This window comes from Neodiprion fabricii, chromosome 1 (assembly GCF_021155785.1).
Source record: "Neodiprion fabricii isolate iyNeoFabr1 chromosome 1, iyNeoFabr1.1, whole genome shotgun sequence".
Classification (NCBI taxonomy): Eukaryota; Metazoa; Arthropoda; class Insecta; order Hymenoptera; family Diprionidae; genus Neodiprion; species Neodiprion fabricii.
Window position 1 is genome coordinate 4,926,954 of NC_060239.1, and position 14,997 is coordinate 4,941,950.

The 14,997-nt window shown below is 37.7% G+C and overlaps 1 protein-coding gene and 1 long non-coding RNA gene across 2 annotated transcripts in view; one reads left to right on the plus strand and one right to left on the minus strand.

Annotated features, from left to right (window-relative positions):
• LOC124185745 (sestrin-3) overlaps positions 1–14,742 on the minus strand; it is a 109,646-nt gene extending 94,904 nt beyond the window's left edge. The window contains exons 1-3 of the mRNA XM_046576814.1: positions 12,667–14,742; positions 11,117–12,182; positions 6,155–6,220 (exon numbers count right to left, since the gene is read on the minus strand). Of these exons, the coding sequence (XP_046432770.1) occupies positions 6,155–6,220; positions 11,117–12,182; positions 12,667–12,896 (1,362 nt within the window). The 5' untranslated portion in view covers positions 12,897–14,742. The remainder of the gene's footprint in view (positions 1–6,154; positions 6,221–11,116; positions 12,183–12,666) is intronic.
• LOC124185758 lies at positions 5–829 on the plus strand. Its single transcript, XR_006871465.1, has 2 exons — positions 5–164; positions 528–829. It is a non-coding gene; the product is annotated as an uncharacterized LOC124185758 (long non-coding RNA).
• Positions 14,743–14,997: the final 255 nt, after the last annotated feature.

Sequence of the window (14,997 nt, forward strand, 5' to 3'; positions counted from 1 at the left end):
CTTTGATCCGTTGACGTCGGCGTCGCGACGATAAAATTTGACGCGCCCACGCTGTGATTGACCGGTTTCTCTTCGGGCCGAGATGCGATTAGGCCAAAGACGGTTTGCGCGGCCACGCGAACGGCTGCTTTCAGAGACGAGCCTCTTTTTTATTCCTTCAACACGTACGTACAGATATAAACGTCGGGGAAACTCGTGCCGCTGAATTTATCGGCTGCGAAGATAATATTGCGTACAGTATTGATGCGAGAATGCGGAAAAGTGGGAAAATAATTACGAACGAACAAAACTAGCTGCGCGATTAAAGAAAAATTGTTGATATCCGGTTTCTTTTTCTTTTTTTTTTTTTTAATTTCTTAATTTTTAATTTCTTTTTATTTCACTATTGTCGAAACTGCACACGCATCGAATTTTCTGTACCGTAATGTAACATTGAAATAGTGTAAGCAGCCGGCGAGGCGATTGATTTTTTTTTTTTTTTTTCTTTCTTATCTCTACTTGTAACAAAAGTTTTCTTCTGTTAATAGATCAGCATTATTTACCGTATGTGTATAATAAGAAGACGTTTTCCGTTGCTGGCATTGTATTACACGATTTGCACGTAAGTGAAACGTGCATTTTTTTGCTGCTGGCTGGACAAACTCGACTTGCCGCGTCTGCAGAGCGTTGAACTTTTTTTTTCTTTTTTTTTTTCCTATCGCAACGAGGCTTTTTATTCATCGAGTCTCGTGATTCATCGGATGCAAATTATGCAATTTAATTGCTAGTCAGAAATGGTACGAATACACAGTGTATATGCTATTTATATAGAGAAATAGAGAAAGTAGAAGAGAATATAAGGAAAATTTTTATTTTTTTTATTTTTGAAACACCCTAATAATTTAAAATTTGAGCTCTTAATATTAACATTAAGATGTCGCGAATCCCACTTTCCTACTTTCCATAAGAATAACATGAGAAAAATGGTCTTTGCTCCTTCGGATTTTTATAACTAGCTAACGATGCGTCGTACGGGAAATTCACAGACGTATTTTTGTAGGGAATTGAACGCTCTACAAAAAATGGTCTTTTATCATTTTATGATAAGAATGCTTTTTCAAAACTTATTTAAAGTAGAAAATTATTCAAGGACTACCTGTATATATGTATATATATATATGTTTATACACACTTTGTTCTTTATACGTATGTATAACCACGATCATCGCATTATATTGGGAATAAATCAAGGCCGCGATCAATCAGCGTCCGTATATTTACAGGTTTGTGCAGACTTTTATTGCTAACAGCGGTGGCTAAAACTTGACTCTCCGCAGTTTTTTCCTTTTTCTTCCCCCGTCTCAGCTGTGATTGCTCAGCGTTTTTGCGTTGTACGTCTGGAGGTAAGGAAAGATGCGAGGATTCGCGATATTTAGCAATACGATGCATAATCAAGGTATTAATACATATGCCTCATCGATTTCTTTGACTTCATTTTTTTAACTTTTTAATTTACATATTCTTATACTTCTCCCCAGAAATCAGAAACGACATCGTTAGCATCTGCAGTAATTTTTTTTACGCGACATTGAACAAGAATTTGTTAATATATGAGCACGGAAAAATAAAAAATACAATTGAAAGGATGATGAAAAAAAAATATCATCAACCCGTTCGTTGTACAAAAATGTAAAGATTTTGAAACGAAACTTTGTACGCCGGTTGATCAACTATCCGCAAGGTATTGGACGCAGGTACCTTTACAACGTACCTTACCGTTGAGGGAAAGAATTTCTCTACAAATAAAAAAAGTAAAGGCAAGAAATTCTTCGGGCGACTCTCTAGAGTGGTCAGTAATCGCTGTAAGAGTCACTGTGTAAGTGAAACGCACGAGCCAACGAGTCCGTATGAGTAAAGGACGGAAAAGTAAGCTACAAAATGTAACGCGTACAACGTACACGCAGAAACGGACGATGGATAATCTCGAAAGCAAAGGCGACCGAGACCTGATATTCCGAGTGATTCATCTTGGAATTTTTGATTACACGCATTGCGCAATCGTACGGATAATCCATATTCTTAGAGTAACGTTGCACGCGATACGTTTATTTATTTATTAAAATTTTTCCGTTTCCCAAAAATAAAGTCGTTTCCAACGTCTGTACTGCAATAGGCGCATTTTCACGATCAGAAATATGTTCGATTCAGCAGCGTAATTTTCGTGTTCTTTTCAATGAAATTTTCTTAAAATGGTATTTCATGTTACATATACTCTTGAGATAATACGCGAATATAACCTATCAGTTTCACATAAACTACAATTTCCTCTCATTATACTCATATATATGCGTGTATGTTTAAATTAACCTTCTACGCGAACTATTATTTTTCTCCTGTAAATTAAACTCGATTGTTAGAAATGGCTTTGCCTGTGCGTTTGTGTGCAGTTGAATTAGACATAGGCGGATACGGTTAATCGATTCGACCATTTATTTTCGATAACAAAGTTGCGGCAGGAAGCGACGTTTCGGTATTATTACTCGTACCGCGTTTATAACGTAAAACGAACGTTCGAGAAAGTCAAATTTTCAACGGAATAACGCGATATTTTACAGCTCATTCGCTTCGTTGCATGTTTTTGCAGTATCGGACACGATTTTTTCGTTGATACGAATAATATGTACAGTACATTCCGTTCGCTTTAAAAATATTGACTCAAAAAACATGTTTACGACATGTTTCAGAAATGAAGTTGTTTGTTTTTTTCTCAAAATTTCCGTTTTTCTCGCAATGTGAGAATAATTCCACAAGATATACAGCGGTGATAGATTTGTCAGATAATTTTACCCTCGTTTCGTATACTCGACAATTACTTGATACGCGTTATATCTCGAAAAAATCGTAGAGAACGACAAATTCAAGATTGTACACCGCAGTGGAGAAAAAAGCGAATGGGACAGGATAAAATAGCCTGCGGTAAAGTTCGAAACGTCGTCGACGTGCGGAATGAGAGTCTCGTTTGTCGTGAATGAGAAAAATTGAAAGGAATTTAGGGCTCCTTATATCTGTTATAATAACAATTATTATAATTATATCTCTCACGAACACCCGGCGGCTATTTCGTTGCTCTAAAATGGCGACGACTGCAGCAGAGGTTCTCTACGCATATGATATACAGCGTAAGTCGTTTATACAACTGTGCCGCACGAAACGTGTTTAATTCGTGTATTGAAATTCATTGGGTCAAGTAGCCCATTGTTGTAAGCTTCCCTCGGAAATATAACGGCTGTATCTTAATACCGTGCGGTTAAAGTCTTGAATCGAGTCAACGAGCTGTAATTTCGATTCGTTGTTATTTAACACGGTGAAAGAAAAATTGGAATTTGGATTTTTCTTTCTCAAACTTTTTAATCGATGAACGTTCTAACGATAAAAAAAATAATGAAAATAGAAGTGACATTTTCGTTACAACAGCCGAATCGAGCTGCGTTACGCAATTTTTATCGTTATAATAATTAATAACGGCGATAAACGCGTTTGAATATTGTACGTAGGTATGTGTAAATGTACTGTAAACGACTAACTGCGTGGGGTGATTCTAGATAATACAGGAACAGGGATAGTAAAATTCCTGTCACCAGTAAGATAGGAATATTAAACGGAATAATGTTTACTTTACATTGGTCAAATGTCTCGGCTGATAATATTTTATTCTTATCAAATTCAAACAAATTCTTTATCTTTCGATTCGTACTGCCTCCGCTGTTTTCTACGCCTAAGTATACCTAGTACACATGTATGTATTAAAGTTGTTGCGAGTTTGTTCCGTCAATTTTATGTACACTGTAAACGAATGTTGAATAAACTGAAAAGATTTGCCGACAGCAAATATGATTCGAGAAAATTTTTTCCAATGCTTGCACGGGTCTTTTGCAGATAAGCGCCGTTGTAACTAGATTAACGTAAGTAGCGTGAAAACATTACGCACGCGTATTGTTGCCTGGATCGTTTCGCCGTTTCACAAAACAATTCGATAAGAAAACAAAAAAAAAAAGAAGCAAATATTAAGACGAACTGAAATCGTCTCGGTATCAATGTAGGACCAAAGTAAAAACAAAAAACAAAGACAAGGTTGATGTTTACAGCGGATGTGGCACATTGCGTCATATAATGTGTTAGTATAATTATACACAGAGATGAAAAATGTTATTTCGTGTATTAAAAGAAGAGAGGTTAAACTGACGAGTGAATTGATTGATTGATCTCGCGTACTAATAAAGGTGTATTTACCGCTAACGCGTAAAACTTTCAAATAATTTACTATCAGCGAATATCGCGTACCTAACCATAAAACTTTACGTATGCACATAATATTGAAATAAAATTTTCCAGTGAAAATTTACCCACTTGAGTTGTAACGGAGCGGTTTTCCGTCTTAATTTTTCTTCGTGTCCGCGGGTTTTGAAACGACGTACGTATATGTAACAAAGGCCACTGTTTCCTGCGTACGTTACCGTCAAGGTCGATCCGATCGATCGATTATACATGTATCTATGGCATGTAATATGTATTACGTACCGGTGTCTTATCATATCTATACAGCAGTTGCATAGTAAAGAAAATTATCGAACAATTTGTTTTTTTTTTTTTTTTTTTGTTATTCTTTACCTTGACCCGTTTTGAGGGAGAATTGAATTTAAATCTCGAGGTAAAAAAGAAATTCTTTCCAAATGGTAAAAAAAAAAAATAAAAAATTAATCCCCGGTTGAACATAATACGCTTGTACAACGTATACAAAATCTCATAACCCCGAAATTAATAGTATGAATAATAATAGTAATAATAATAATAATAATAATAACAGTAATTTCACTTACCTTTTTTCGTCAATCGTCATCAATGCGATGTACGATGATTCTTCAAAAGTAGAAAACTACACACATCGTCACTTTATTACGATATTCATTATAGCGAAACTGGTTGAATGGACAGAAAAAAGAAGAGAAAAAACGAAAGGAAGACAATTTTTCGAATCAAGTCGTGCGTGATAATCTCTGCGAGTATAAAATTCTATTGTATACAAACCCGTGATTCAATCTTCTACTACTATATTTTATACTTACAATTTCGCATCAACGTTGAGGAGAATTTGAACATTAATAGAATTATTGACAATCCATGTTCACAGTATGATTCTGATTTTTTGTTTCGATTGTTCGCGAAAATGTTAGATTATGATAATTGTAGAGACAATTGTGCACCAATTTTAGAAAGAGAAACAACAGACGATAACTGGCAGCGAAAGAAAAAAACAAACGCGAAAGAATAGCGAGCGCTATCTGGTGGTGAAAATGTTCAAGCTGAGAAATAAGCGAGTGGATAACGAAGAGACCGATTAATATACCGACGGTGTCAGGTCGGTAACACAAGAGTCGAAGACAACTTATAATGATAAAACAGATCCCAACGTAAGCCAACCGTTCGCGGCCGCGCGACGAAGGTCGAGATTCGAACGATAACCGCCCCTAATTGTTGATAATTAAAGTTAATTGAAGGTTACGAAAGGGCAAGTAAATATCTAACCCGCGTTCGTGATCCTCCTTATTCCCCCGATGTAACTGAAATATCGACCTGCAAAATGCGACTGCGATTCAAAATGTAAAACGTAAATTATTCCGCATCCAGATTAACAATCAAATGTAGTTACCGTTTTACTAACAATAAATAAATGCGAATAAAATATGAATTTTCCGTCGGCAGATACCGTAGCCTCTGACGATATGGCGACCGATTTACGACGATAATTATTTTGTTTACGAACAGCATCACTTCTTCAATGTGTATTACATGGATATAGATATAGATATAGATACGGATACAGATACAGATACAGATACAGATATAGCGTATCGTTTAATTGGTTGAGAAGATCTTCTGCAAAGCGCGTTATATCGGTGTTGTTAAAGGTCTTCTCATCGCCGGCAATAACCTACGCATTGATGTTGGAAGGAATCGCTACATGCCGAACGGTTAACCGAGATCAAGAATATCTCGTTCAAATCGTTTAACAAAATAAATTGAAATACTTTCTCTGCAGAAGCATTTCTCGATCCGTAGTCGTTTCTCCTTTCGATGATTTGCTCAAATTTAATTTCAAACAGAATTAAAAACTCACCTCTGACGTCGGAACGAAGGCGCTCGGTCCGTCGAAGGCTGGCTCTGGTACCGGAAGTCCTCGTTCCTTGAAACAATAAAGAACAAAAAATGAAACGCGAACAATCGGTCGATTATCAATCGCAATTAACACACAAGGAATAATTATTTTCGTCACGTTGTCCTCAAAAGTGTAAAAATCTAATAATTTTCTGCTGCAATATGAGATTCGGTATTGCGTATCATCTGTATAAAACTTTTTTTTCAAATATCGTTTCTTTATCTTATAGGGACAATGCAATTCATAAGTGGGATATTTTTTTTTTTTTAATCAATTCACTATCGCAACAAAAATTAAATAATTCTATCCTGTACACCGCGTAATAAACTAAGCGTTGGAAAAAAAAAAAAAAAAAAACGTCAAACGGCAATCGTTACTTTTCCTTGCTGTCTCGTTGAAGTTTGCATTTTTCTTCTTTTTCTTTCCCCCCTCCCTCTCCATTTCCGTATTGTGAACAACGTTCGTTCATCACGCGACTCGACGGAAAAGGAAACGAGGGAAAAAGCAATGAAATTAATAAAAAATAAACCGAAGTGTGGAAAAATAAAAAATCGAACTTAAACTTTCGAGTTATTTATATACATCGGACGCGATCGCGCGCGGTTGTTGGTGGTAAGTTTCGAAAATAGTACACAGGACGTAAAGTGCGCAAACAACATTCGAGCAACGTCAGTTGGCCAGTGTAAAAATTGAATAAATAAAAGAAATAAAGAAAAAAAAAGTATTTCAATAGAGTTGTTTTGACTGACAATTTAAAAGCCGGCTCGCGTGTGGGTGTGTCTATATACGCATACGTATACACACGCATATACATAATGTATGTATACATGCATTAACAATACATACGCACGCATCGCGCGCGCATGTAAAACCATGAAGGTTAAGCACGCTGGCTAAAAATAAGAAATAGCGTGGCCAAGTAAAGCGATTACACACCTATATACACGCATGTATATAGATATAATTTTACACGTACATACGAATTTATAAATCACACACAACGTGTGCATATATACCTAAGCTGGTTTTATGACCGTGTGAATTATATACATAACACATATTGCGTCGCATTGTTACAAAGGGTGAAATCACCCGTCTAGCCCCCCATTTCTCATCTAGCGGTCGGTAATCGTAGATAAAAGAAGCTTTAAAGCTTTCACATGTTACCAAACGAATGAGGTTGCTGCGTCGACTCATAGCATAAATTGTAAAAAACAGTCCTGTTTCACGGACCTCAAACTGTAAACACGAATTGCAATTAAATCATTTTCCCCGTCGTTTAACTTCGCTGCCTGTTAATTCGCTTCATTAGCTCACGAACGAACCTGTTTATTTTCTCTGTAACGCCTAGATCGTTACTATACATATATATATATATATGTATATATGTATATGTATATAGAATATGTATACAAGGTGTACAAGGTATACCGGAATCATGGCACTCTTGACACACATAAGAACGTAATCGGGTCATTGACACGAGTCGACGACGCAAGCATGGATGAAAAAAGGAAAGGAAAGAAGAAAAACGAAAAAAATAAAAACAATGACGATAATAAAAAAGGAAAAAGAAAAAAAAAAATAAATAACCAACCAACGAGAAAAACGGGCGGAAAAACAACCAATGTAAATTTGCAAGCGTGCCGTAGCCCGTGACGAGGAAACACACGTAATAAATAGCACGCATGCAACGTTTATACCTGTAGGTGCAGCTCCTTTACTTCTATTACAATATCATCGGTAAAACCGTTGGCATACTGAGAGTAGCAGTAAATAATAATACCTATTATATTGTACGGGGGTTGTATATTGTCTTTTTCATAACCTTTCCTCTTTGCGCGTTTTCGTGTTGCTTGGGAAATGAAAGAAATCAAGACAAAGAATAAACGAAGTTGCGAAAAAAGAAAGAGGATAAAAAAAATTTCACAAACTTTGAGCGAAATTCGAAATGGCAAATGAAAGGTGCGACGAGACGCTGCACGGTAGAAAAATTGCATTGAAAATCGAATGCGTGCGTGCATGCGTGTGCGTATATATACAGGGTGTCCGAAGATTTACGCAACAAGTGATAATTTTTATAGAAAACGTAGGCTTGTAACTAAAAATTAAATTTTTGTTTACTCGCTGGGTTATGCAGGCAACGGCATATCGGGCAAATGACCAACGGCCGCGACTTTGCTGGCACTTGAGTACTATTTTGTTGAAATTTTTGTGAAAATTTGAAATAATGCCGCTGGACTTTCTTTTTTTTTATTTTTTTTGAAGTGTAAGGTTTATGTGAACAAGCCCACGACCACCGACGCCATAAACGAGGAAATCGAGCGCTGTATCAACAAAATTCAGCCACATTTACGCAAAACGGTCGTGGAAAATTTCGAAAGCAGATTTCGTACGTGCCAGCAGAGTCGTGGCGGCCGTTTGTTAAGAAAAATTCAATTTTCAATAATCGTAAGCCTGCGTTTTCCGTCAAAATTACATCTTGCGTGAATTTTGCAACACCCTCTATACATGTATCAGATATTGAAATTTCAAGGACGATTTGAGGCACCGATTGCGATCGAAGTCCCGTGATCGGATTACCCGCCTACATATGACTACGTATCTATGTACACACACACACACACACACATATATATATAATATACCTACATATCGAACCTACCACACGCCAATAATACGCGTGATTGTAGAACGAGAAATGAAAATGATGTATATATACTATACACAGGGAAAAGAGAGAACGGAAGAATTAATAAGGGAAAAGGAGAAAAAACAAACAGACAAACAAACAATAAGACTCGAGAAACCATAAAAAAAGAAAGTAATAGAAAAGGCACCGGTCAAGGTTTCGCGTTCGTTGGCATTTGTATAATATATAATGTACCGGTAAACATGGCGAATTGAGAGATCGAGTTTCGATCTCGCGGCAGGTTAAAAAGGCCCCGCGAGTCTCGCGTACCTACCTACCTACCATTGCATACACCTGTAAGTTTTTTTTTTATCTCTCCTTCCTTCTCTTTTTTTTTCAGATTTATTCTTGCTCGGTGTGCGTAACGCACGTGCGGCCCGGACTCTATCGGGCGTATTACAAAGAGACACGGATTCACGCGGGCGAAGAGAGGAATCGATCGATCCGGCTAACGGTGATCGAGGCTCGATCGCTCGTGCCCTGATCGTCTTCGACGCGCCTCCTCCTCCTCCTCCTTCGCCTCCTTCGCCTACTTCGACTCCTCGTAGCAAATTGTTTGCGAACAACGACACGCCGCGCATTGTGAAATATAAATTAACGACACGGTTATGCGCGGTGTTGCGATAGAAAGAAACACGACGACGCGTACGAGGGGAGGTGGAAGGATAGAGGAAAAGAGTTTGGGATATCGGTGGGCATCATCTTCGAGCGCGCCCCTCTCATCTTCATCAATTATTCATAAGGATACACGCAACACCAGACGGCGGGTTCGAGCTCGCGAGTTTTGTATTTTCGCTCCGTGATTTCACGATAGACAAAATAAACACAACGTCAAATATGACGATAATAATCGTTCACCCTGGCGTACCTTAAACTTACGTTTTTCCGATCCACCGATCAACGAACGCGTCAAAATTACAAGTCGGAAGATACCGCGACTTGCACGCTGACTTCCCGTTGCAGCTCTTCGGAAGAAAAATGTTTACTTTGATTTTATTTAAAGACTTCGAGCGTAAAATTTATTTTTAATAAATACGTATGAAAGTTTTCCACACATTATTCGAATGATGTGGATAAATTAGACTTGGCTGCTTTTGTGCGTGTTATCTATTCGATCGGCGAATTTTGCTGAGCTGGAATTGATTATCAAGTTATTAAAAAAAAAAAAGAGGGTCAACGAAGTTTGTCATTTATGGAAGTAAACGAATTACAGGGATTGCAGGCGTTCGTTGATACCAAACGCCCGCGTTTGAGCCGAACTGGAATCACGTTTTCTGTGCTTCTCCGTTATTCATCTCGTAAACGTATGTAACAGTTGTTTCGATCACCTGGGTATGTATTTTAGATCTATTATTATACCGCGGTATATTATTAAATGCACGATAATGACAGTAACTGAGTACGAAATCCCGTGCGTCATAGGTTCAAACGAATGAATTTTGTTTTTCTGTACGAATATATTTGTACTCCCACTTGTAAATCGACTCCAAGAACATTGACCACACCGAACAGCCACTGGGTTTATCACCTCTGATGTGCGATCGTCGAGTTCGAGTCTGGATCTTGACGTCAAAGTTATTACAACCCTTTCTTAGACAAGTGAAAACTTGATGCACGCTACTGTGCGTTAGATGTTTGCTATTTTGCAATAAGACGGTGTGAATAAAGAGGTTTTAGGGTACAAACTCCGCGATTCGGAAAGCTTGAAAACCGATAGAGATGAAAATGTGAAAATCGAAGCTGGTGTTGTTTATTTTTTCATCTTCTAAAAATAAATCACTATTTTGCAATTTCATTATACCTACCTAGTAGATATAAACATACCGAATACTCTAATAAGTCAAGTTTTCAAAATACGCGTATGATTGTATTTTGCTTTACACCGATTGATTTTATACCGAAATGTTGAAAAATATCCCAGATTATAGCAGAAAAACCGCATGTAGCCACGATGACAATTGGATGTAGCGGAATAAAAAAACTCCCAGATTATTCCCGACTAAAATTGTGACCAATGGTACCAATTGAAGTATTAAATAAACGAATCGCCGAATCGATCGGTATTAAAAGAAAACTGCTCATTAACTGTCACAGAAACGAGATTTGAAAAAACAGTATCGTTGCCATAAGATTTCCCGACTCGACGGTTTTTCCCTCTGAAAAGAAAAGGAATAAACAAAAAAGCCCCAGCGACGAAAATATGAAAAAAAATAAAAAAAACCAAGACTCACCTTGACCATCTCGAGTATCTCGGCACACTTGGTGCGGACATTTTGAAACGGACAATTGACGCTGAGCCTCAGAATGACGGGTAAGTGAAGAGTGACGAGGCTGAGATACTTGTTGGGCTGAGCGAGTAGTTTCGGACCATCGAGAGCGTTCCCGAGGTTGAGCATCCTGCCGACGTCGCCGGGCGTGACCTCGGGCTGTTGGGATAAAGCGCCGGGTCCGTTCTTCGAGGAGACGTCGTCGTCCTGGGACAAGGGTCTTTTTATCTGTCCGGCGCTGACCTTTCGTTCGACGCTCTTCCTGAGGCTGCCGGAGGACTCGCGTCGGTCCTCGGATCCCCGTCTGCCTTCGAAACCGTCGAGGGTATTGAATACTACGCCACCGGCCTCCGGAGCGCCGGTCTTGACGGGATCGTCGTCGAAGAAAACCTCGTCGGCGGTTCCGTAGAACTGGGCGTTTTTGCGGTAGGAGGAGGCCTGGCGAACGTTCGAGTTCTCGTTCCCACCCTCGAACTCTATCCCGGCGACGAAGTTGTCGTTCTTGGATACGAAGTTGCCGCTGAGGAGGTCGAAGTGCCCGCTGGGATAGCCCGATGAGGCTGGCGGTGTGCGTCCGAATCCCGTCAGACTCTCGTTGTCGAATCTAGGACTCTTCCCGTACACCTTGCCCGCGCCAACGTCGACGTCGTCCTGGTCGACCTTCTGCTTGGCGCCCTTGATCTTGATGGGTTTCACGCCGTGGTGATGGTGCGGCGAGGGTTCCGAATCCCCCTGATGCACCTGCTGATGATGGTGGTGATGATCCCCGGTGTTGTTTCCTTGAAGAATATCGAAGGACGTCACACCGTCGCCCGGATCGTAGTTCGTATCCTTTTGCAGGTATATACCGTTGTCCGTCACGCTTTGGGGGAAAAATTCTTCCGTCCGAAAATCGTCGCGGATTATATTGTACCGCAACGACGGATCGATGAGCTGCCGCATCGGTATCGATGCCGTTGAAACTTCATCGGACTTTGAATTACTTCCGTTCACGCTGTTCGACTGCAACTGCAACGTCTCGTACAACGATCTGCGAAGGTGCAAACGACGTGTGAAAAATTAGATCGGAATGCGCACGTTTTTTGTTTCAAAAAAAAAAAAAGGAGGAAAGAAAAATACAGCAATCGGTGCGGTAAAACGAAATTGGCGCATGCGCAAGGCTGGAATTCGCTATTTTACACACTTGGCGCGATAATTTCATTTTACGCACGGACTTTACGCATCGTCGGTTACTTGGGAATTGCTACATCAGGCCTGCGACTCTGGACCTCTTTAACGTCCTTGATCTACATCCGTTGAATCGCTATACTCGTATTGTTACATTTCTTACCTTCTACGGTTGCTTAAAAAAATAAATAAAATAGCGTATGATCCGACGGTCTTTTCGCCTCGCTTACGTTCGATATTCGTCTTCGAATTGCAAACTTACGCTCGGCCCAAGAATACCGATTTTCCATCCCCGTTGGACGATATTAAATCTACTACTCCGACATAAGTAAATGTGAAAAACTAACGTGTTATCCTCGTATCGGAAAATGGCAGTCCTCGCGTCGCCCTCGACGACGTCGGGACTCCCGACGCCTCCCAGCCATCCCTCGACGGTCGTCCGAGCAGCTGCAAGTGCGATATTTCTCGCAGCTTCGTCCCTGGCGCATAGCGGGGCTAAAAATCTGCTTACAAGTTCGACCTCCCCGTTTTTCGACGCTGCTTCCAACGAAGACGAGCTACTCTGATCCTTGTACATTTTGCAGGAGTGTGCGTCTGGGTGTGTGGGTATATTTTCTTCTTTGTCTTCTTATTGTTTTTTTTTTTTTTTTCTTTTTTCCTTTTCTCTTTCGTTTGAATACTGAGTTATCGTTGATTTCCGGCGTTTCAATGATATATGATTTGTGATATCGTAAGGTTATCGATCGTATCTTTGTTCGTCGATTAAATTTTTCATTTACGATTTATTTTTCATATTTATATATATATATATGTTATATAATATATATATAATATATCACACACGGTAAAAAGTCTTGCTAATTGTTTCACAAAGGCTTTTGAGATCGATTTTTAATTCGGCAATTCACGATGTATGTTAATATCATTATTTGATTGTTACTTTGTATATATTATTGTTACTGTTGTCGTTTTTTTTAAATTATTATATATCGATTTATTTCAATATATTATACGAACTCCACTCTTCCGCAACAAGCTGCCACCTCTACAGGAGCTACGCAAATTTATACGAATTGTTACTGTTAACTGTTATATCAAATGAGTAATATTGTTCATATATATGGGTGTATATATATATATATATATACGACGTAAATCAAGAGAAAAGTCTACTTTTTTGCGTACAATGCTCCGACAGAATCACAAACCGTACACGCAGGCGCTCGCATATATCACACAGCCATACACATATATATACGTATGTAAATGTATGTATTTAAAAAATTTAAATTATAACAAGAATTAGTCCACAGATTATTATATATCACTAACACGTTAACATAATTTGTATTTATGGTTAAAAAATTTTCTCTATTCGTGTATATGAATTTTTATTCACAGGGCAATACGTTGACTTTCATTAGTTTCGTTCTTTACTACGGTTATTTTTTTCTTTTTTTTTTTTATCGTAACTTCAATTTTTACACCCCTCCGATACAAAAATGATGATTTGGTACCACTATGTATAATACGAATTGGTCTCGATTACTAATTACGTCTGAAGTGAATTTTTTATTATCTGTTATTAGTTGAATTTCTAATTATATAATTATATTATATATTATGTTTGTTTTGTTGCTACGGTTTTTATTGTATGTTTGTTTGTTTGTTTTTTCTTTTTAAATATTTATATATTTCTTTATATCTGTAATATATATGTATATGTTTGGGTGTTACAGATCAAAGATATAATTTTAGAATATCGATGTTACAGATTTCGCGTAGATTCGCGAGTGCGAGAGTAGGAATTAAAAAAACTAGAATTGAAAATCTCTAAATACTAAACGGTATCCGTAATACACACCGAAATGGAAAATACTATAGAGAGTGGAAAACAACGGCAATTGAAAAATCCTAATAAATTAAAACTCATCAATTTCAACAAATATTTAAAAATATCATATATCAATCAACTATCGATTTATCGTCTTTATTCGTTATCATTACTCGTTTTATATCGTCTCTTCGCTATTTATATGTGTACATATATATATATACATATATATATATATATTTTTTTTTTTCTTTTTTATCGTATTTCTTCCCAAAAGACTAGGCCCTGATCAGTCTTGACAGGCTTTGCACAAACACAACGATTCGAACAATAAATTAAATAAAATTGCTATTCATACGAATATCCGTATATACTTATATACATATGTATATGTATATGTATATATATATATATATATTCGCTGTAGATATTTGTTTTCCTTGCACACATGTATTTGCTTCGAACAATTATCTCTTCAATAATACGATCTTTTATATATATAAATATAATACATGTCAAATACTACAGATTTATACTCTCTTTGCGTTTACGTTTACGTTTTTTTTTCTTCTTTTTTTTTTTTTGTCACTGCGTCGTTATTTATTTATTTATTTATTTGTTTAACCAATCATCGACTCATTCGTTATTTTCTTCCTTTTTGCAGTATCGTCCCAACGCTTTCAGCTCGTTTACTTTTTTATTTGTACGTTGTACATCAATACACCCCGCACGCTTTTCGCCACTTGTTTGTTATTCAAGAATATGTGTGTATACATATGTATACATATTGTTGTTAATATACTTTTGTTGTTGTTGTTATTATTATACGTACAACGTTACATGT